Below are 25,431 nucleotides of genomic sequence, written 5' to 3' on the forward strand. Positions count from 1 at the left end.
AAGCTAGACAAAGAGGAGAATGTATGCAAATGTAAAGGGCGATTCGCGAATATTGCTATAAAAATTAATGTAGATTTTAGGTGGTATATAATATAATGTTTTAGATTTTGTATTGAGATATTGCTTCAATAACAGCCTTAAGTATATTTTTAGCTTGTACTAATATACATGGCTTAGATTTATACAATGTAACATTGTTTACAATATTTTCATTTATGAAAGTTAGGAACAGTGAGGGTCTGGTAATTTTAGGGATCAAAGTTTACGTAAATATGCAGCGGAATATTCCTATGACTGGCCACTGTGCCGTTGTCAATTATCGTGTCGACGAACTGAGATTGTTTTAAGCTTCCGCAGCCATTGTAGCAATGGTATTTCGACCAAATGCATTAAACCCTTCATAACTCGCATCATCATTCAACCTATTTTTGCAAAAAAAGTCAGCAATTATTGTAAAATAATAAATATAATCGCATTATTTTTCATAGCAATATCCCTGCCTCACTTATATTTATAATTCATATATTTCATATTTTTCTGTCTTCATCTTGTTACTTTGTGTTACATAAAAACTTAATCTAAATTATATGGAATGTTTAATTATTTAATTGCAATGATTTTTATAACATTAATATAAGTAAGCTATAGAAGAGTTAATTCATTTCAATGTATTTTGTGATACACATACATACGAGATTATATTTTTTTGAGCTAAAATTAGTAAATTAGTCATATATCAAACACATAAAATGTGCAATATACTTACGTTGGATGGTGTTTGTCGGCGTAGCATTTCCGTTTTGTGAGCTTATCGTGTTTGATTTGTTATTGGGCGAAGAGGGCGGTGATACGTTGTTGTGCTGTAGACTAGGTAAAGTTCCAAGAATGGGCTTCTTTACAGTGTACGATCCTCGCTGGCTGTCGGTCGCCAATTTGTCGACGATCGCTTCGAGTTCGGAGTATACCTAAAAACGAAACAGATAAATTTACACGAATAAAAATGATTAACAAATAATAAAATTCACCTTTGAGCTTTCCGAATGGAAAAGTTGTTCAGCCGTGAAGAGCGTTTGCAAATTAGTGACGAGGAAGAGCACTCGCGAGTCGTACAGAGCCGGCAGCTCATCGTGTAATTCAGAATTGAGGATTTCATATGTTCGCTTAGCTTCTTCTAGCGTTTCTCTACCACGTGTGATCTGAAAATTTTTTTTATATCGATGTATTTATTATACAATAGATGCACATCTATCGCTTTATTTAAAAGAGCAATACCTTAACGTCGTCCCTCCTCTTTGCGGCGTTCGCTTGAAGACCTTGGAAGTTGTGTCTCTGGCTGTCGTAGTCGACTAATTTGCGGCCTCTCTTATCAATTTTTTTCTAAAAATAAATTATTATGATAAAACCACATCCACGAAAAACGTCGCATTATTAAAAATAACTAACCCTAGTTTCTGGGAATTGTCCTTGATAGGTGTTTAGCGGTATGAGGACTTGATCGCCGAGCTTGTGTGAAAAGTCTTGCCAGAGCATTTCCATGTTTTGGGCTTGCGCGTAGAGCAAATCGTGACCCGACCAGTTGCTTTCGTATACTTCTGTGATGGCTTCCATCAGCGACTTGGACGCGGTTTGTGCGGCTGAAATTTTATAAATTGATTTTGAATAGAATACGAACGGCTGAGAGAATATTTTGTTCGTATATTTATACCTCGGATGCATCTTATGTAATTGTTGAACTCCTTTTGCAATCTGGTGGCTTGGTTCTGCTGGCGAGTGAAATTCTGAAGATGTTCGTCGAATATGTCGTCTGCGGTGCGGTCGACTTTGCCCAGATTTTGGAGGATCTAAAACCAAAGATAATAAGTTTTATTCGAATAATTAATATAAGACACGAGATTATGGTATATAGCACAATAACACATTTTTCACATCCAATACCGCGTACTTTTAACTATACCAGATAACTGATTCGAGTCGCGGTGTTTTTGTAACCACACACCGCAGAAAAGGTCTACGTTCTCGGGTTCGACGTCAGGGCTTCGCCCTTGGTCAGTAGAGCCCACTGTAGAAGGTACATATGGAGAGTCTCTAGAGCTGCATTAGGCCTCTACACACCCGCACTCAACCTTAGATTTCGCGTCACAATAGTGTGAATCGACTATTGCTTTCGCTTTTTCATATACATAGGTATATATTAAAATGTAACTTTTGGTTAAATACATGTTTGTTCTGAATTTAAAATGCTAAATTGCATCTCCTTCGGCACCCACATAATATCTCGAAATCTTTATCTTTGTAATTAAATTGCTTTGTTTATTATTATTTTGGATACTGCTTTCACAGCTATTCTTATAGTTTGCTCACTGTGATTCACACATTACAATGTATTGTGTCGCCACATTGGCGGCGTTTTTTATTCGTATTGATGATTCAAGGTTTCTTGTTTTTAGTTAAACGCGTTTTTGTACTGTGTATATTTTCTAAATCCATCGATACTCACCTTTTATGGTGGATCGAAAGCGAACTTGTTACATTTTACGAAACGTTTCAAACTGGACCCGTCGATGGAAACTCGCATAAACAAGCTAGCTAGACCATGTGGGGAAAATCGTCTCGCGTCTGCGTGTGCTTGAAACGAAAGAGAATTCATCGGTGGGCGTCTGCCGGTAGGTCTGCCGACCTTATAAGGACCTTCAATGGCGCTGACGACATCGCCAATTTCCATCTCGCGGTGTCCGCATTGGACGGAGGCGTTTGAGGAGACCGAGTGAAGAAATTCAGCAGTTGAAGCACGTTTTGCAATTTAGATTTGACGTTAACGCCATATATCCCCGACTAATGTTAAAATTTATGAGCGCCGAAGAGGAAAAAATAACGATGGGAAAAATAACCGCCGAGAGTCGAGACAATGCGCGGACGAGTTCTCGCCGTTGTGTAATAATTGTTGAACTTCGGGACGCTTTGTGAAATATCAAAAATTCCGTAACGAATATGACCTTTTTTGAGCTCGTCGAAGTATTCCGCGATCCAGTCACGGAAACTGCGCAGCCGACTCAATTGCGCAACTTGTGATCTAGCGATCTGATCAAGGTTAGCAATTTTGTATATGTATCGATGACTTAATATTCAAATTTAGTAAATAAACCAAAAAGAAACTATGTTGCAAATGATCTTGAAATTTTGGCGACAATGATAAGCGTTGTAGTAAGTGTGTGATCGAGATCTATAGTAAAAAAATGTGTGGAAAAAAGCAGGTGCGAATATTAGCAAATACATACATACTTCTTTAAAAACGACATTGAATATTGCATTATTGCAGTTGCAAACAACCCACTACCGATGCGCAACACCTATGAGTTTTGAGCTCATGTTTGGCAAAACCACGCCTATTTCAGCGGCAATAGTACCTCATAAGCCCTTTCGAAATATTGAATAAATAATCGTGGATGGTTTCGACAGGGACGTCATTAGAGTAGGAGCATTTACCCACTATTGAATTTGGACAGAAAAATGCATGCATTTATTGAAATATTATAAATCTTAAAAAAATGACAACTGACACAAATACGTTTCAAATATAGGATTAGCTTACATGGAATTTTAATTAAAAGTTTCAAATTCGTTAACACTATTATTTGTATTATGAATCATCTATTTGATAGACAAGGTCCATTTAAAAATAATATTTTTGGTGAAGTATTGGAGTCGTCGAATTTTTTGACACAACCAGATTTCTGTTAAAACGATATCGCGCATAGTGTGCAAAAATATATTATTTTTTTATGGCAAAAATATAACCAACAATTTGACAAAGCATTGCATAACGCAAAGTCAGCATTCCTGAATCAGCGCGTTCTAAAACGAAGGAGTCCCGCACGTGTGCGTCTGCCACATGAATGTTATTATATTACAGGTATTTAACTCGAAAGCAGTAAGTAGACCAGAGGTGGTTGACTGCCGCAGATATACCTCTGCGCCTTCCAATTGCACGATGAGGCTTTTGCAGATATTCCTAAGGTATGTAGGCCATCCGTAGGGCTTCTTCTTTCTACGCTCCACTTGCAAATAAACAACGCGATGTGCGCACTAGACTTGCTACTAAATTAACTTACGTTGAAAAAATCTTGATCTTCGTTGATCAAAGACGCAGTCTTTGTACATCAATCGAGTGAGTTAAAGCTTTAATAAATCCTACCAGCTCGGAGGCATTTGACATGATGAAATTGCTAAGCAGGGCTATTATATATCGGAAAAAATGATGCACGTATAACAACTTTCACAAGTCGAGCGACTCGTGAACATCTGCTGCTTTACTTACACTTTATATGTAATGATAAAAGGAACACGAGACGCGTATTCGGTTATATTATATTGACACGTGATAACACGCCAATCTTTGGTGACTCATGAGTCACGTGCATGTTATTGTGTACAAGGCGCACTAAGATCAAACTTCAGTATCACCTTGCTCTCGAATAATTGCATACATCACTTGAAAATCTATCTTTAAGCATAATGAATTAGCTATGGAACAATACGACCAGTGAGAAGGCTACACGACAAGGTCGCTATTCATGTATGAGTGTGTTTTATTTGTTTTTGTGCCATTGAAGAGCCACGAGATTGACCGTTCAGCTGTCAGGAAATACATCATTAGAGCGATGCGCCCGTTGCAATTGTGTGGATTATGACGACGATGAGATAATAACCCTTTAAAAATAATTTATAGGCGACTAAGGTGCGCCTTCGTATTACTTTATCTAAAAATAATATTTGTGTTAAGTGAAACATCATAGATAAAAGTTGTCAAATGTTCACATAAAAATGTAATGATAAATAGCGACATCTGTATAATTTAAATAAGTAGTTACTTAAAATATGCTATTTCATTTAGAAGTTAATTTTAGCCATTTCATTATCTTTGCATGATTATACAATGCATACTGTATGCTGTTTCCGTTCTTAAATGTATGCAATTTGTATATGCGTAAGCATACAAAGCCCTAACGAACATATGGTAAATAAACACAAAACAATCAATCAGGGTAGTTAAATTGTAAGCATTCGTGCACGTGTAACCAACGTGCTAATTAGTTGCGACTAGGGATTCCAATCCCGGGCCAAAATTTTGATCCCGGGATTTCGGTATTGCATTTAGTCGATCCCGGGATCCCGGGACCAGTCCCGGGATAATTTTCATGTTATTTTATCGATAAAAATAATTTAAAATGAATAATACAATATATTTTTACATCTGTTTTTTATAACGTACAATGTATAAAGTACGTATAATTTTAGTCTTGGACTTAAAATAGAAAATAATATAATAAAAATAAAAAAGGAAGGTTATATATTTATTTGAGAAGAAAAAAATGAACTTTTGACAATGAATGTACATAGGTATGTACATTCATAGACACAATTAATTGAAAACATTATTTTGAATAGAACTCACGAAGTTACATCAAAGCATCAAGTGTTTTATCATTTACCCTTGATCTGATTTTGGTTCCTAAGCAGCCTGCTGCTGAAAAAGCACGTTCAGACTCACAGCCTCAAAGATTCACAGATGACACGTGCAACTCGCGCAAGTTTGTACACGAAATATAACGATGTTGTCAATAATAATTCGATTGTTCTTGATAAATCAACCAATCCGAAAAATTCGGGATTATGTTTTATAATCCCGGGACTCATCGGGTATTGAAAATCGTTCGGGATCCCGGGATTGGAATCCCTAGTTGCGACGAAATTTTCCGCAAAAACTTGCTAAAAGCCAATTTGCGATTTTTTAAGAAGTTTTTTTCTGTCGACATGATAAGTTTTTATTTTTGTATAAGAATTAAGATCGTCACTTACATTTTGTATATGTTAGTTAAAAGCGAAGTTTTTCGTTCTGTGGAGTCTCCGAAGCGGGTTCAACTCTGCATTAAGGACATCGAACTGGATCAGAATAAGCGAAATGGAAATTTGATTTTCAATCTCTTTCGATGGAGCGGCTGATTACAAAAGAGTAGGGAGTTTTGGAACAGATTGTCGTTGGCCGTTAGGGCAGTTAGGAACAGCTGGAGATTGCTATCCAATCATTTCTCAAAGCGTTTGCGACAGATACTTTTAATCATTTTATTTCATGGTAGTAATTTTCAGTTAATCTAAAAAAGGTTACGGTAACGAAAAAGCCCCTTTTTGTTTTAGATGTTTAAAACTCGTCTTAGTATAACATACGCCGGCTGGCTTTGTCATTAGGGTTTGATTGATGAACCCGACAATACAGATGCTTGCAAATTTAAGCGAATTAAAGGTACTTCTCGGTGCCAATAATCTGAAGAATCGATGGAACGCGCCTTCAGGTATTTAGATTTTTACACATATTACACAAAATTACATTATGCAAGTCTACTAATTTTTGAACCGCCGTTATGCAAAACATAGCGGTAACAAATGGTCTGCTTCCACTCCAAATCTAAACTCGAAACACGGTGTACTGAAATTGCTTACGACAGGAACACTTCGCTTTCGACTTGGAACAAACTAGTGCAGCCGAACTCCCACTAAGTGGAGTTACGCCGAGTATAAACCGAGATGACTGAGAATACAGAGAAAACAGCCGCTTAAGAAGTCACCGGTATACAAGAGTTTAATCAGATCTTCTAGATTCTAAAAGTACTGGTTAAACTCTTGTATTCTAGAATCTACACAACTTGAAGAATAAACTACGTGTTTCAATATATTAATAATTGTACAAATTGTATGTGGACTTTAAAACTTTGTTTCTATACATATCTATAAGAACGCATATTACTAAACAAATCAAACAATCAAGATAAGTCGAGCAATTAAGCCGCGCGATCCTTGAAACTCATTGACGCCTAGACATTAATTATTGACCTTGCAGAATGTACGACGCCCGTTTCGGCAAACCTATCCTCCCACGACCCTATTCGCGAGCTTCGAAAATATTGATATGTCATAAGCAAGTTCCATGACCCGGAGACAAAGACGAGCGTTTAAACTTTGAAATCGATACGAATGCGAAATATTATTATATGTATATATTATATTATAGATACGAACGGCGCATAGTACAGTTATGTTCGGCGTGTAAAAATTAGCATATTTGCATGATCGCCTCGCGTTTGATCGGTCACCTGTGAAGTGGTTAGAGAGGGCAGGCTGGCTACCTACCAGCACAATCATAAATTAATATTCGTTGCAAAACTGGGAAGCGACGTTTGAATCATCTGACACCTTAAAAGGTTCACGAGACTTTCTCAATTTATATAATAGAACATTAGGCGAAACCTACGCGGCGCGATTCGCGTAGGTTTGAAGATTTAAAGATCAAACGAAGATAAAGATTAGCGAGTGAAAGATGGAAAATATGGTTTAAATTTTAGACGACCTTGGTTGCGCAACGCGCGGCGAGTTTCGAAAGAGAAATCGACGTGAAAATATTTGGGCACCTCTGATGCATGACGGTCAGCTTCCGAGCTGCATACCTTATCTCGTGCAGAGATAAGGTATGCAGCTCAAGTCCTCGAGAGCACGCGAAAACGTTATGAAGGTTCTATCGTTAGCGTGTCGTGGGAAATGTCATATCGCTAATGCCAAAGGTGGAGAACGTGGTGGCAACAGGTATCTGAATCTGAGGTATGTATCGGACGAATGTCGAGCAAACGCCACCTGTAGATTCGCGGTCGAATACGCCTAGAGCACGTCAATCTTTTTACGTGTCGATTGCGACACGAAAAACGTAAACAAACAGGCGGTCGCCAAAAAACACCTGTAGGAAGGTTTTGTGAATGGTCAACGCCGCTGGCGTGCTTTTGTGGGTCGCCGACCTGTATTAGAGCGCTTGCCAAACTGTCTTGAGTATGGTAGACAAGGCGAAAAAAATCGAATGTAGCATGCACATTTGGCACAGGAGTGGATGCGTCGAAAAGATCTCGTCTTCCATCAGCTAAAATAAATCTATGTACTCTGGCGTGAAATTTGGAATGATGTGCCCATTACAATAACAGTCCAACCCTTAAAATATATTTGAAATCAAGACTCAAAATTCATTTCTATTTTAAAAATCATGGAGGACGAGAGCAACGAGAGTCTGTAAACAAAGTGCAAAAATGATCTATTTGTTTATATATTTGAAACTGCAAAAATTGTCGTTTATAATTTCCAATAGCATAGTAATACATTTATATAATATATAGCAACTAAATAATATTTACATTATTGTATCATGCTAAATATATTCCCAAGTAAAGTTTTCGAATCACTGCTAAAATCAACGTATGTTGAAATTTAAAACGCCTATTATTTCCGAAACATGAACTGTCAGAAGAAAACAGGAATGAACATGTTCGTCTTAATGGACTATTTTTTGTGTATTTTCTTGATTTATATTCGTATTCTACGAAGACAAATGTTAAGGAATGATTCATAGAAATAACACATTCAAGTTGTTCTGGCTCTTGTTTTTTTCAAACAAAGGGTTCCAAGTTTATAGCTTTTAACGTGAATTTTTTACTTCTGAGAAGAGATAATTGTTTTTATGCCCTCTAATTGAGCAAAATTCGATTGGAATATACTTTAAACAAAACTTTTATATCAATAAGAGTAACATATTTTTAAAATAAAGTGTAATATCGAAGTGCAGACAAACTATAGAGCAATATGCGAGATGCGACATCTGTCAGTACTTCTTTCGTATATTTTCCCCTTGGCTTAGTTTGTATTTTGAACTATTATTAGTTTTTATAGCTTTCATTAGGTTAGGTTTAGACAGAAAATGGTCGCTTCGCAACTGTCAAATTTAGTTTTATAGACATTTTAGAGCAGCATATAATTTCACCAGCGCCTATCAGCTGAATTATATTTTCGCTAGTAGAAATATACATCTACTGGTAAAAATGTATTTGGACTTAACTAGTAAAAATATAACCTCACTGAAAAATACGCAATCACTGTAACATTTATAATAATGATAAGTATGTACATGTATATATTATTATATAAAGAAAAGTTGAAATCATATAATTATAATAGCACCAGCCAGATAAATTATATTTTAACTGGTTAAAATATATATCTACAAGTGAAAGTGTATTTAGATATGACTTCACTGAAATGACATATAATATTTAAAAGTCTGTCAGTGGTGTTTTTTTTTTAATATTTCGATTTTATAAAAATTCATAGTATTTCATTAAATGGCATGTAATAAACCCACCTGCCCCCCCCCCCCCATCCCCATCCAAAATGACATCTCTAGTGTTAATAAAGGATCCACTTCTCCAGTAACAATGTGGCTCAAAAATAAATCTTTCTGTTCTAGAATCATTATTGATTGATATATTGAGATACGCTGCGCGAGGTATTTCATAGATAATTTATGAGATACCCATATTATGTGAATTGACACCTTTGCTTTTTTTAAATGTATGTGAACTGATGAGTTTTTGGCGTGGGAACACGTTGAGCTTTTATATTAGCTTCCGTACCGTTAATCTTGGAACTGCTTTAAGGGCAGCCCTAATATCCTCACTAACAACCCTTAAGAACTACACGTCTTACACAAATATTCAATGTCAAAATTCCTAGAACGAATTTTTTAATTTAATGACATCTCTATGACCAAGTTATAAGATTATTTTATCTCCACTGCCATTGTTGGTTTAGGGTAAAAATATCAAAGCAAAAAATATCCTGTTAATAAAGAGCATCGTTGATACGACTCCTGTCAACAAACACCGAAAGAATACTAAAATTATTGTTAATATACAAAAAGTTATACATTTTAACAAATGTAACAAAAAATCATAAGACTTATGGAACACCTGATACATATAATTAAAATTAAAAAAGAATTAGTGTATTTTTTCTAGTAAGTTTGACAGTAAGCCGTATTACGTGTCAAATTCCGATCAGTTGTTGTGAGACTCAGTTGAACAGAAAGTTTTGATCACTGCCTATTCACCAACCATTAGAAGCAATATTGTATCCAATGGCGTAACTAGGGTATGTGCCGCCCAGGGCGATCCTTAAAATTGCCGCCCCCTCCATATATTTTTTGCAGGGTCATAAAATCAACATTTCTTAAAATAATAAATTGGTTATTATTAAGCTCTATTAGTGGATTTATTTATGTTTTAGTGCATTCAGGACGATCCCATCGAAAATATGCCGCCCCCAAGCAAGTGCCCCCCCCCCCCATAGCTACGCCACTGATTGTATCCTTAGGATAATAAAGATATATGTGAAAAAGAAGATAATAGACCGCCAACTTATTAAGTACAAGACCTTAGAAAATAAATTCGAAACGCTTCGTCCGTTTTTGATAAACCAAATCGAACAGCAATCAAATTAAAACGAAAACCAACGCACCGCGAAAGAACAAGGTTAAATCAAATGGCAAAAAATAGTCAATTTTGGGTCACGGTATCAGTGTCGATACACATATTTTTTCTTCGCACTTCGTTACAGAAAATCAGTTTTCCGACGGGAAAATAAAACATAAAAACGAGAGCGAGTCTCGAGAATATTATGCTAAAATTAACGCTGAAATGACGCATAATGCAAGCCGATCCGTTTCAGCTACCATGATAATTGCGTCCGCCTCGCATAGAAATAGTGTATTATAATCTAAAAAATCTACGTGAAGTCATAAATAATATCGTACCGAGGTCGAGATTGATAGGAAAATATTTCAAAATGAACAGGATGCGCTTACCATTTTAGGGACCGGAAAGTAACGTCTGACTGCGGGTACTGTATCCGTTCATTCAGGCGTTACTTTCACTTATCGATAATTATTAAGAACCGCTAGAAGATGAATAGCAAAGATTTAATCGTGCCATATCATAAATATATAGATAGATAGTAAAAATATAATTTTAAGCATATTCAAGAAAATAACCGCATATACTCACTTTAAAAATAAAAATAAGAAAGGCAAATATACAAGAACTTGTTCTGTTAAGCTAATGCATATCTTAGAAAAATGTTTGTTAAAGAGCATTTAAACGATTGGGGTATTTATAATTATGGTAATGATTGAAAACCGTTTAGATAAGAATCCGTTTCGGAAGTCGTTAGGGATCGTTATGCAACGATACAAATTACATAAAACGACGATCAACATAAACACTGAAAGGAACGCGGATTCCCAATGACCGCGAAAAGAACCGGAACCGACGAGTTGACTGCCGATAGTCAGCGTTAACTAGGCGGTGTCAAAAATGTCCGAATGTATTTAGTAGAATTTCGACGTCCTAGTTGGTGTGTGATGATGCGTATAACTGTTTTCGGACTTGACCTTTACGATAAAGATTACACAACGTTTCACATTATAGATGCGCGAGGTGTTTCCGAAATGTACCGTAAAACGACAGATTTTCCTCAAAAAAACCCTGAGAAGGACAACGTACAAATGACACATCTCACGGTTCATATATATTTAGCTAATTGTCGTGTTTGCTTTCATACTAATTACCTCAAAGAAAACGAATTGTGAATCTCAAGTTTTTTTATAACGATAATGTAGGCAGCTAGAGAAACATTTCTGGTTGACCGACGTTTATTGTAATTATTTACTTAGTCTCAAAGCTAGTGTTTCTATACCACACTAGATTTGTTCTAGTGTGGACTATATCAATCCTTCAAGAATTAGACATAGTCAATAACAATTTATAGTCCTTTGATATGTGAAGTGTATATAAAACACACAAAAACAACTATAGAGCTAGAGTACGCTCGGGATAAGGATGCCGGTTTGTTATTGTGTGCGTGTACATGTATATGAGAGAGAGAAGCGATGCGGCGTGTACTTCGTTGTCTCGCTTTCTCTTTTAAGGACAGTCGCTGATTCGTCAACGCTGGTATTCGTCATTATTCATTCGTCACATGCAGTGTGGCACAGAAGTTCGATCTTCTCTAGTGATTTATTTTTAATAACTTTGTGTTGATATTGGTTTAATGCAAATATGCCCACTGTCCCATGGGTAGGTCACTAAACTCGTGCCACTGTTTTTTATTTATAAATGAAATTTTAAGAGAACAAAATTTCTTGGGCATATCTGGGCTAATTGATATCAAGGCTTCAAAATATACACTGTAAGTTATTCGTTTTCTTACATGTGGATTAAAATATTTTAATTATTTTTCCATTAATCCGTACGTTGTTGGTTTTTTTACACTATTCTCTGTAAGGCTTAAAAAAGTTATTATTCTTATCGTTGCGCCAATGATAATTTTTTAATTTATTCAATGGATTCTAATGATTTAATAGAGTCGTCGAGCCATTAAACAATCTGTGAATAATTTCTTTCCCCATTTTATATCTTTTTGATTTTGAAGAATAGCTAAAGACTTCATTATTTTTTTGACTAGTGAAAGATTTTGAATTTAGCAAATATTTAATTAATGACATCAATGTCTGGTTTCTTCGATTATATATTTTTAATTGTCCGTTGAAATTTTCAACTTAGCTCAGATGTATGTATGTTAAATAAACATATATTTTCTTTTAAAATAAAAAAATTAAATATTCTGAGCGAAATTGTTTTGAGCCACACAGTTCACGCACACAATAACAAACCGGAATCCTTATCTCGAGCGTACTCTACCTAATAATATATGGAAATATAACATCTGCTGCCGTAACAATTGACGCAACATTCGGATTACTACTATTTATTATATAGGAACTAAGGAATCTTTACATTATTGAATCTTAATAAATATAATATATTCTTTAGTAAAAAAATCTAACGTTAAAAGGGGCTTGATATAAAAAGTTTTCGAAGCACTGCTAACAATCAACGTATGTTGAAATTTGAAACGCCTATTATTTCCGCAATATGGACTGTCAAAAGAAAACACAGGATCGAACATATTCGTCTTAATGGGCCATAGTTTTGTGTATTTTATTGATTTATTGCGGCGAAGATAAACGTGAAAGAATGATACATAGAAACAACACATTCAAGTTGTTCTGGCCCTCGTTTCCTTTACACAAAGGGTTCCAAGGCCCAGCAAAATTGACGATGGAGTTTTTATGCAGCGCTAAGCCTGCTTTGGAGAGCAAAAGTTGGCACCGATCGGTGGTCATTTTTTAATATTTCATTAAATGACATGCAGTTTTCATGCGACTTGGTGTAGAACTTGACTTAAACTATTTTTGATTCTCAAATGCTAAAACGTAGTTAGCTTGGGGTGTAAAATTTCACGCATTAGATGATAGGATGACATGCAAAAAATGCCGAAAAGATTTATTATTATTGTTATATTGCTAGTTTATATTACATAAAAATATGTATTTTTTACTTTGTATAAAAATGCTAGTTTGCTAATAATTCAATGTTATTTTGCGGAATGATTCATAGCAACGTCACATTCAAATTGTTCTGGCCCTTTTTTCTTTTACACAAAGGGTTCCAAGGGCCGCGCAAAATTAACGATGGAATTTTGGTGGATCACGAGGCCATATAAATTTACAAAGTCAGAGTTGGCAAAACCGCAGAGACGTCATTTTAGCTTTAGGGGGGAAATTTGGCCGGTCAGTGGACGTTTTTTAATATTTTGATTTTTTTAAGATCAATGGTATTTCATTAAATGACATTCAAAGGAGAGGCAAATTCCTCTACCTATCCCTCCCCCAAATGACGTGAGTTTCGAATCCACGTCAAAAGCATTAAAATCGTGCAGTCGCCGTCGTAATGGAAACGCTCGATTATCTAGCTTTCATAACAATAGTACGACTTACAATTAGAGAAAATCGAATGAAGCATATCTAAACCGAATTTTGACCAAAAGGAGAGCGCAAAAATCCCTTCTCAGAAATAAAAAATCCACGTCAAAAGCAATAAAATCGTGCCGTATAATTTTTTTTTAGAGGGGGGAAGTTAGCCAGTTAGTAGTCATTATTTTAATATTACAATTTCATTACGATTCATAGTATTTCATTAAATTCAAGTGGTGCAAATGTCTCCATCTGCCTACCTTCAAATGACGTACTTGCAAAACCGACCCCAGAATTCACATAATTTTGATTTCATTGTATTTTTAAGAGAATGAAATATCATAATACGAATTGTAATTTCACATTTTGTGATGTTTTGATTATTGTTTGACTTAAATTGGCTGCGTATGCTCATATCCGGCCCTGTGTATATGATAAGAGACTAAAGAGACACAGTAGGTACCTGCCGCTGAGATGCAATTAACTAATACGACAAATGTGCAAAAAAGTGTAGTATCTACATTCATATAAGCATCAAACGACGGTCCTCTACTCAAACATACGATTTGATTAGTGACACGTATGCCGCTTTTTCAGCCAAGAGCCTCCATACAACTAAAAATATTTTAATAATTAATTAAAAACGTTCATTTAACGCTCTCCGCAACCAAACATATTAACGTATTCGTATGACCGAGTTTTTACGCGCGTTTCGAAAACCCACTATTTCCATATTCAGAACGAGAGCTCAGCGCAAAACTATTCGCTCGGCGCGCGTGTGCCGAATCCCTTATCTTTTCTTCGGTTTACCGAGCAAACGATCGAAAAAGGTCTCGCTGCGCGGCGGGAATTTCGAGTCAATTAGGGGCGACCCTGCGCGAAGGGCGAGGCGAACTTTCATCCGATGGCCGACTTATCGCATTGTAGCGCTCGGCAGGTGGTCGGAGTGAAATCTTCCGCGGTCAACTGGCGACGATTGAGAATCGCTGACGGCTGTAAAATATTCAAGTGCGATGAATACGGGAGGCGGTCCATTATGAGGCACTAATGTTTTTTCAAAAGACAACGAAGGCCTTTAGTCCACAGATATGTCTATGCGTTCGAAGAGGCGTCGTGGCGTGTGGGCAATTATATGATTTCCGAAATATATCGTGTATGTAACATAATATGTGTGTATGTATGACACGCCTTGATTCGCAGGTGTGTTTGGGAGCCGATTGCGCAATACTATCAAATCGTGGTAACGAAGTGTGCAAATACGTATACCTGTTGATCTGATGAGCGAATCACGTTCAAATGTGCTATACAAACATATTATTTAATGATACGTACTTAATACTAAGTGATACTATGGCCTGCAAAGTACTGGACAATATACTGTATCTATCACTCTATATAGTTATAAACTCGCAATATATCGTGCTGGTTTAATTATATTATATTAAAAAAAAATTTGGCACCAAGCATTTTTTCCATAATTTATTTGAATAACGGTTTGGACCCGACGAGCAACCGTGTCAATATCAACAGCAATTACGCAAATTGATTGATAAATTCGATAACAGAAAAGACACGCCGCGGTCGCGGTCGTCGATCTCTCAAATTAGTTAAACAATGAGAAAATGGGTTAATAGAAAACGAAGATGGCATTAACCCACAAGCGTGGTTCACCAAACAGAAAACCGCGAGTGAGTATAAAAAACCCCAAATATTTATGATAATAGTTATATTATTGAATTTCAGATGCTGTTTTTTTAAGCTAACCCAGTGACATATTTAATTTGTTAAAAACTTATCTAATAAAAATGCAAATATTTGGAATCTTGTAGTTGATTATGAACACGATTATATATTTATAAAATAAACATGACATGCATATTAGATGTATAAATGCGGTCGCGTCAATAGATTGAGTCAATGAACTTAAAACGTTAAGTTAAGAGCTTCTAATGCATTGTATCTATTGAATGAACGATACACAGTATGTGTATTATTTTAGAATGTTTCATTAACTTCAAACGGGAAATTTATACTACAGGAAAACTTCTCATGGCTGCTTTATTACCCTTTATTAATGTACAAGTCTCATTCGTATTCAGTACGACCTTTCATATATAATAATTGAAAGGTTCAAGTCTTCTTGCACTCTCTTTTTGATATTATTTTGAAGCCGTAGAATCAATCGTTTGTCGAACGAATACACGGTATTTAAATGATTCTAAATAAAATTATTTCTTACATTTAAAGATTCTCATGAATTGACAGATTGACCCAATGCGTCACGATGGTACAAATATTTCATAGGCATATTCGCAGCTATCGCCGAAAACATCATTGTGTCTGACAAGCTCGCTGAGAAGCTGAATAATTTTCGAGCGCTGAAATCCTCTAGCTGTCAAGTCAAGCATAAGGGACGCAATCGCGATTCTCTAGAGCAGTGGTCACCAACTTTCGGACCTCATGGACCATTAAACTAAAAATTTTGTGTCTCGCGAACCACTACCATGATTTTTTCATACAAATAAAATTATACGTATTAAATGGCACTTATCTTTAAAAAAATAAAAAATCACATACATTAATTATGAATAATGCAAAAAATAGTCACGTTTACATAATATTAGCGAACACGCAAAGTCTCAAATGACAGTTGTTAATTTGAGCGCTATGTATCCGATTTTATACATTTGGTTAGCTTTAGGGTATATTGCTAATTCACATTTTTCTGCTAGGACCAATTACAATGAATTAAGAGTGTATTTTCTTACTGGGCTTTTATGACCGCTTCATTGAATTTTAAACAGGTTTCAACCTGTCATTTAAACAGGTTTGGAACTGCCAATAAATATTTTAAAAATGTGTAAAATCAAGCAACTCTACAACCAATTGTTTTATATCCCAAAAGCTTTGTTATTTTTAATATTACATTAATTCTTGCAGAAAATTTCGAATGCATATAGTGATGCTTTTCTTTTATTTAATCTATTGTCACGTACGGTCTGCATTAGCCGGTATAAGAAATGATAAATGGATTTAAAGCCTTCCTTATGAGGTTCTGTTTTTACGGTCGGTGCGACAATTTTAATAAAAGCTTTGCACTGACAGGTTAAAATTTTTAAAAATTTTAATTTAATTAAATTTTAAAGAACATTGTAATTACATATTAAAAAAAATTAGTAGAAAAATAGGTTTATTATCTAGATTAAGAAATATATCAAGTATAAATACAAAAAAAAAAATTACGATAGTATAATATTGCCCCATTTTAATTATTGTGCAACAATATTAAATATGTTAAATAAATTAGACAAACAAATGTTGCAAAAATTACAAAATAGGGCAATGAGAGTAATCTTAAATAAAAATAGATTAACTAGTTGTAAAAGTATGATTGATAGATTAGATTGGTTGAATGTTCAAGAAATATTGAGTATGAATGTTTTAATATTTATATATAAGTTAGAAAATAATACGTTACCAGAATATTTTAATAGGTATTTAATAAGAAATAGTGATGTACATAAATATAATATTAGAAATAAAGAAAATTTAAAGATAGATAAGTATAAGAAAACGAGTACGGCTAGGGGAGTTATGTACGGAGGTTTTGATTTGTATAATAGTGTTCCAAGAATAATCCGAAAAAGCAAAAATATAACGGGTTTCATAAATGGAATTAAAAAACACCTTCGTACATACAGAAATAAATTATAATATTAAGTTTTATTAGTGATTATTTTTATTTTCTATTGTATATTTTTTATATATGTTTATATACTTAAAGTTGTTTGATGTAAAGATTAGCTATTAAGCTAAATAAATTAATAAATAAAAGAAAGGTGGTTACTGTGGACAATATATGTAATTGAATTATTTTGCAGCTGGAAGTATAATAGAACTAGATTTAATAATTACATAGCTAAACCAAATATTTGTCTGGGCCTTCAATGCACATGATATTTAATTGTAAATATATTAAAATCTCTCCGCGATCACCGAAATTCTCTCACGAACCATCAGGTTGGTGACCACTGCTCTAAGGCAATCTACATCCCGTAGTTGAAAGTAGTCGAGTATCAGCGGATTGTCGACACCGCCCCTCAGAAACTTCAAAAAGTGCTCGATTGAATACACATTATAGGGACGTCGTAGTTTTTTACATATGATTTCTCGTTGGACATATTAATAAATATATATTAAATATTTTTTTGGAACGTGTTATTTCAAAATCATGTAAAAAAATCCGCGTATAAAAAGAGTTGAGTGTATATAAAACGAGGGATGTATTATAAGAATTCGGGATCAAATCAAACGAGCTACTATATGTTACAATGGCTTCAATGAAGACACTGGACAGTAAACTATACATACATATACTGATATGAATCTGGCACTGAGGCTTAAGCAGCGTCATCACAGATGCGAGAGTTTTAGAAGGGCCTTGTTCTGAACATTTGGACGATGTTTAGAAGCTGTATCGTCTTTTGTTAGTGTTCAAAGGCCACGGAGGCTTAATCGTTAATAATAAATATGAAAAGTAATACAAATTAATAGTATTGGATGCAAATTGTGTTTTAAACGATTGATAAGAGCGAGTGAATAAGACATTGTAAGCTCGCACATGTCATGAAAACATTCAACGAATCCAACTTTAAGTGTATACAATTAGACAAAACATTACAGTGTAAATACACACACGTCAATCATTTCCCACTTGATTTATTTGAGAACGCACGCCATTATACGCGGATTAACAAGTTCAGGTGTTTCGTGGAATAACAGCGCACCGCATAAATATTTCATAATTTAATAAACAATTGTTTGGTTGATTGTGTGAAAAGCGTATCATCGCATCGACCGATTCTCACATCCCGAAGAGCTGGTCTAAAATCGCACCACCGATTCAGTGCAGGGGAAATTAGCTTGGGAGTGTGTGAATCGGTATTCCGCGCACGTCGCCAGGTGAATAGTGCGAGGGCCCCAGAGATGAAAGTGGGTCGCTGGATAAACGGACGGCGAGGAATGTGGCCGGCAGCATCTCGGACACCGACCACCGGAGCGAGATGGAAGACTGAGCACAGTTTCTCGAAAGTCTCCAATCTTGACCTATCCTTGCGGCACATTTTGAGATTCGTCCCATTCATGCACCGTCAACGGAGAATTTCCTTCTCACATTACGAGCGTCAACATTGTTTCACTTAGCGACAGTTGCGTGAATTTGGACAATTTGCACTTTTTCAAAAATAAAATAAGAATTATGTGAGAAGCACGAAAATCGTGTTAGGAGCGTTTCGAATAAGAGTCAATATGGTAAATCATCGAGCTTCTTTTCAGTCTAAGTTACAAACATGACACTATTTGTTCGTATTGCAATATTACGGCAACGTCATAATCACGTGTCGAAAATAGAGTTCGACGACCGCCCGTGAATGTAACTTTTTTGTGGATTCGGTAAAGTGCGCAGGTACAAATAAGATGTGTTATAGTGACTCGATAGAATGTAGAAATTCTCACGCGCGACGAGAGAAAACAATACTATTTCATTGGCTTATGACAAAGATCAATCGGTTCGATGTCCATATAAGTAACAATTGCGCTCTTAATCACTAACAATAGTATCATTACATTTAATTAGTTACAAACCTGAATTGATATGTAGATTAAAAATTTTCTCAATTGTGAGAAATTATCTTTATATTGTAGAATTTTCTTCAAATATACAACAACAATAACACTACTATTGATACGTTAACTCAAATATTTTATTTGTGGCGATCATGTGAAGCCAAACCGCTTCCAGCGAACAAGATAAGGGGTGACTCGTCGATGGAAATTTCGAGGAATCATCCAAATGTTCTGAGAACAAAAATAAAACTTCATAGAATTATGGTCCGTATTGACGTTTTCATCCAAGTCAAGGCAGGGCAGTGACTGTTTAAGTCATCGCTGAGAAAGAACATAACCATGCACCACAGAGAGCCTACGCCATTGGACCCACCGCCACGGAGTTTAACCTTTAGCCAAAGGTTACAAAAAGGCGCACAGAAAGCATCCTTCGGCGCTCTCAGAGATTGACGTCCTTATAGCTGCATCCACGGAGATTAAGCCCCCTTAGAGGGCCGGCATATACATTAGGCGCCACTACGTCCTTCAGAGAATCGATAACGCATGAAGGCCTGCTCCCCCGGATACACTACCCACTGAATACCGCGTCCCACAGTTGCTACTGTATTTGTGATATGTGCTTATATTGTAACTTTAATTAAATCATTGTTTGTTTGAAATTTATAAGCTGAATTTCGTCTCCTTCGGCGAAGCACATACCGAAATTTGAATTATTAGGTCGTTAAAGCTGTATATTATAAACATAGAAAAATACGACACACAAATTAAAATGAGATTACCAGGAAGTCTGGTTTTAACCATGTTCTTGTATGCTGCTGAAATAAAAACGATACAAACAATTGTATTTAGCACGTAGAAGAAGATATCTACTGCTTGCACAGTTCTTCAATTACATAGCATCTCTTCATATAGGAAAACAAAAACATAATGAAGGATACTCATATATTGCAATACTTAGTTTTAAGACAACAACGATGAGATGATCTCTAGAATGTAAACTATAGATATTTTTAATTTTCATTAAGTCAAGTTGGGTTTAGTTAATTCGTATAGGTTAGGTTTTGGTTTGAACAGCATACACTGTAACATATAATTATATAAAAAATGTAATGTGCGTGCCATTTGACATTCGAAAATAAAGTTTTATTATTTTATTTATTCCATTACATTACAATGCAAGATGTTTTAATTTATTTATTTGAAATATGTGGAAGTCAAAAGAAGCAAGCTCCGTAAAATTGGTGGTCACATGTAGGGCACTCACCCGTTTTTAAACTATATGAATATTCGAATAATTTATCGAATGTTCGTTTATATTATTTCGAATGAAATTTGATTTTTTTTTTAAATAAAGCAATTTGTTTACTTGTGAAACAAAGGTATTGTTTTTTTTCGCAATATACCGCTTCAAAATCTATGGCCTTTATTATGCGCCTTTATTTTGTTTCGTAATGCGAGACAATAATACGCTATTTCTGAATAAAAAAAATGCTTTAACGCATTCGGAAAACATTTGTGTCTACTATGACCGAAATTCGCAGAATTCGTTCGTTGAACGAAAAAAAATGTTGCAAATTCGAGTTAGGTTTTTGTATTTGTTGTTTAAATGTCAGTTCAATAATTCGATCGCGGTTAATTTATATGCATATCAGCACAAAACAAACGCAGATACGAATCCGATATTTATGTATATCAAATTCGTTCAAACATTATACGCTATTGTATAATATATACAATAAATTCAATAAAATTATGTATTTAAAGTGTTCCATCGATTTTGCTAAATTAATTCAATTGCAGCTGATCTTAATTCTAGTGATTCAAAAAAATCTGAAATGACTGATAAATATTTAATTAAACATTTTACTTTTGATGCCCTCATTGATCAGTGTTTCGCACCGCATTGTGTTATGTATATTTTATAAAATTCAAAAAGTTTAACGATTATGAAAGTAATTAATGATTAAATAATATTTTACAGTCAATTAATTAATTTTTTTACACTAATTGGTTAAGTAAATTAAATATTCGAATAGTTGAAAACTACGAATAATTGAGAATCCTAGTCATAGGTTGTTATGTGAAAAGGTAACACATTTTCTGTTCAGCAATTCAGAGTTTAATTTAGATAATCGTTCACAATGACGTTCTGTTGTAATTGATTGTTTACGTTACAGAAGCTCATATTACACAATATATTTAATCTACAACCAATCACAAAGAAGCCCAAATTGAAATACGTGCAATTAAATTTGCAGCTGACAATTCATGTAAACTCTAAAAACTGTATCTTAAAACCACCCCCATTCGATTCAAAATGCCTCACTACGGATGATTGGTTGTTTCCTATTTTCAACATGATCTGAGCTAATTTTTAGGTCTTGACTCAAAACATGGACATCAACGATCCACTCCATGATATACATGTTCATGTTATCGAATGCCATATGTTTAAAAATTCGCTCAGTTGCACACTAGGACCCTAGTGACCCTATAAAATAGAGTGAGCTAATTCATGCATGGAACAATTATTTTGCATATGTATTGCATCTACTTTTATTGGTTCAAAATCAAAAACCAATGTATACTAATTTTGTCGATGATTCTTAAACATTCTATAGATTCATCTCAGTCACGACGACAGGTGACCCGCGCATAGTTTGGTTAAGAGGCACGAGCTGACCGCAAACCGCGGTCGCTATCACTGGGTCAACTCTTCGAGCGGAATTCCTAGCTATGTTAAATTACTAGTAAATATTTAGCGCGCACCAAACGCCGAATTGTGTTATTTTTCTTGAGCCTTTGAAAAAAGCTATCCGCCTACTGTTGTTTCGTACGCCCGCGCATCGCTTTGCAAATAACACGGGGCACATGTATCTATATTGTGTCTATCCACCGCGCGTACAGAAATAAATACAAAATGGTTATTATTGTAAAAGCTCGTTTGTACCCGGCGCGATTCGATCGATCGCTCAAACACACGTACGGGCCCCCAGTGAATATGATTTTTTTTCTTCGAAATATGTATGCAAAACATAGGTGTTTTTCCCCACCTTTTGTCTCCGTATTATCTACGTTTCGAAGGCGAACTGGACAATGTACGTGTACGGCGGACGTCGTCACGTAAAACGAACGGATAATGCGAATAATGCTGCGGAGCAAAAGTGGCAATTTGTTCGATGGATCGACACGTGAATAGACTTTGGAAGCGGCATAGAATGCGTGTACCTAAAACTCAATGACACTTCAATTTTTATTTTTGTATATGTACAAGGCTGTTCATAAGTAGCTTCACTATTTAAAATAATATGCTAAAGTATCTTTACTAATTATATTATTGCTGTTTTTAACTCAATATTTAGACATTAAATGTCGAATCGTGAAGTTGACGTTGACGAATCAATTGTCATATATTTATTATTTTGTGCCCTATTACGTCGCGAGGATTAATTACGCTAAATGTTTGATTGAAATCAAGAGTAGTCCTCCAGTTGTACGATAGATTTTTGCGATACATGCAGAAGGATATCATATATTATATAAAGAATGATCCAACTTCTGTTTCTAAACTTAAAAAAAACCCACAAATTTAAAGATACCGTCGGTTTTTCTTAAATAATCAAACATTTGATGTATTTCATTAATTATGCAAAATAATATCAATTAAGTAGTGGATATTGGATTTTAGGTGCTTCAGCTGCGTTAAATCGCATGTTCCCCACTTGCCAGAAAATGCATGTTATTTAATGAAATACTAAGAAACATTATGAAATTGAACTATTAAAAAATCGACCACTGACTGGCGATTTTAGCTAAAAAGAAGCTGAAATAACGTCTTTGATTCAAAACCAGAAATTCTCGGGTTATCCTTCAAAGAAAATTAAAAAAAGTCGAATCTATCCCGGAAATATTTTTAAAAATACGTCATTTTTGTGAAATCATAGCGGAATACATTTTCACCGGTGAAAATATAATTTATCTAGCAGGTGCTAGTAAAATGATATGATTTAAACTTTTCCATATGTACCTAGTAATATATACATTTACGTACTTATCATTATTTATTCGCATGTGATATATAAATGTTGCAATGAACGTGTATTTTTAGTGAAGTTATATTTTCACTTGTGAAGTCCAAATACATTTTTAACAGTAGATATATATTTCATTAGCAAAAACATACTTTTACTGATAGGCGCCATTGAAATCATATGCGGCTCTAAAAGTCTATGAAATTCTATTTGGCAGTTTCGAAACGTCCATTTTCTGTTTAAAGCAAAACCAAACCTAATGATTGTTCTAAAACTAATTATAGTTTTAGAACTTTCATAAGGTAAAGTAAGAAATATTTTTCTTATGGGAAAATACGCGGCAGAAGAAGTCGCATCTCGCATATTGCTATGTTTTAAAAATACGTTAGCTATACTTTGCCATATTACTACGGACTTCTGATATAAGTGTTAGGCGAAATATATTCAAACCAAATTTTGTTCAATACGAGAGCGCAAAAAACAAATTCCTTTAGAAGTAAAAATCAGGCGTTATATGCTGCTCTAAAATGTCTATAAAACTAAATTTGACAATTGCGAAACGTGCATTTTTCTGTTCAAACCCAAACCTAACCTAATGAAAGTTCTAAAAGTAATTACAGTACAAAATATAAACTAAGACAACTCGTCGCTTAGGGGAAAATAAGCAGAAGAAGTACATATGTCGTATCTCGCATATTGCTCTATGCCTATGCCATTTTGTTTTAAAAATATGTAATCAAGTTCAGTGTTGATACGAACAAAAATAAATCAAGGAACTCATAAACTTCACACTATTCAAGACAAAGATGGAAATTATTAGACGTTCTGATAGCGGTGAATCTTTTGCTTCAATCGGACGTTCGTATGATACAAACAGGTCTACGATATGTTCAATTTTGCAAAATAAAAATATAATTAAGAAATACGTTCAAAATTGTGGAAAATAAAGATATATTTCCGCAATCTTTAAAGATATGTTTCCAAAAAAACACAGCAAAAAAAAAACATGGATGAAATGGAAAATCTTTGTCATCGTGGATCGATGACCAACATCAAAAAGATGTCCCTCTGAGTATTTCAATTATTCGAGCAAAAGCTCTTAGTTTGCACAAAAATTGGAAGGATAGATAAAAAAAAGATGTTAACACGGTTTTTCAAGCAAGTAACGGTTGGTTTTACAATTTTAAAATGAGGTATTCTTTTCATAATATTAAATTTACTGGATAATCAGCTGATGCGGATAAAGATGCTGCAAAAGAATTTATTTCCTAATTATCCAAAATTATTGAAGATGGAGAATATTTCTCTATCCAAATATTTAATGTAGATGAGACAGGTTTATTTGGAAAACTCTTTAACAATGAAAAATATGAATGAAGCCTTCATGCACCTTGACAAATTTTTAAATATTATGGAAGATTGTGATCCCAATGGAGAACGCATATCTCAAGTGCGTAGGGCGATCAATAAAGACATAGCATGTTATAAAATACTATATGAAGAAAAAAAAAAGAATAGTGAAAACAGTTAATTCTTGATAACTTTTCAAAGGAAACATCCGCAAACCCCACTTAAACATGTCTCTTAAACGCCTCTTAAACATCTTATATTTACTTGATAAATAAATATTTTAAAATACACACAATTTCAATTTTTTTACTTCCCTCTACTTTCGAACATTTAACATTCGCACACATTTTCAGGAACCAATTATATGCGAAAGTCGAGGGCCGCCTGTATTCTCATTTATTGTAATTAGTAATATTGTTATGAAAAGGTGAAGGGTATGCCATAAATAAATGAAGTCTAATTTTAGTGATTAAATAAATTGGACCGCAGTGGATTCAATAATAAAAAAGTTTTTTTCCGGTAAAGGTTAAGTCACAAATACAATATTTACTCCGAGCCGGAGTACAACGTTCAGTATGTATGTTTCCAGGAATATACTGAGCATTTAAAACAGATGATTCATTACGAATTATAAGCATTCTTAAGAGCTTGGTAACTAGAGGACAGACATGTGACACGTTGACAGCGAGA

At 34.7% G+C, this 25,431-nt stretch overlaps 1 protein-coding gene and 1 long non-coding RNA gene across 5 annotated transcripts in view; one reads left to right on the forward strand and one right to left on the reverse strand.

Annotated features, from left to right (window-relative positions):
- Positions 1–25,431, reverse strand: part of Amph (amphiphysin) — a 54,081-nt gene that overhangs the window by 1,682 nt on the left and 26,968 nt on the right. For all 4 annotated transcript variants that reach the window (XM_088204933.1, XM_088204932.1, XM_088204931.1 and 1 more), the window contains exons 2-6: positions 1,706–1,841; positions 1,444–1,634; positions 1,273–1,377; positions 1,026–1,196; positions 767–965 (exon numbers count right to left, since the gene is read on the reverse strand). In XM_088204933.1, the coding sequence (XP_088061059.1) occupies positions 767–965; positions 1,026–1,196; positions 1,273–1,377; positions 1,444–1,634; positions 1,706–1,841 (802 nt within the window). The remainder of the gene's footprint in view (positions 1–766; positions 966–1,025; positions 1,197–1,272; positions 1,378–1,443; positions 1,635–1,705; positions 1,842–25,431) is intronic.
- LOC148226427 (uncharacterized) lies at positions 12,337–25,073 on the forward strand. The gene is made up of 3 exons (XR_015812406.1): positions 12,337–16,840; positions 17,575–20,240; positions 20,401–25,073. It is a non-coding gene; the product is annotated as an uncharacterized LOC148226427 (long non-coding RNA).

Source organism: Plectrocnemia conspersa, unplaced genomic scaffold (assembly GCF_051122295.1).
Source record: "Plectrocnemia conspersa isolate PC_06_02 unplaced genomic scaffold, ASM5112229v1 ptg000014l, whole genome shotgun sequence".
In the NCBI taxonomy this organism is placed as follows: domain Eukaryota; kingdom Metazoa; phylum Arthropoda; class Insecta; order Trichoptera; family Polycentropodidae; genus Plectrocnemia; species Plectrocnemia conspersa.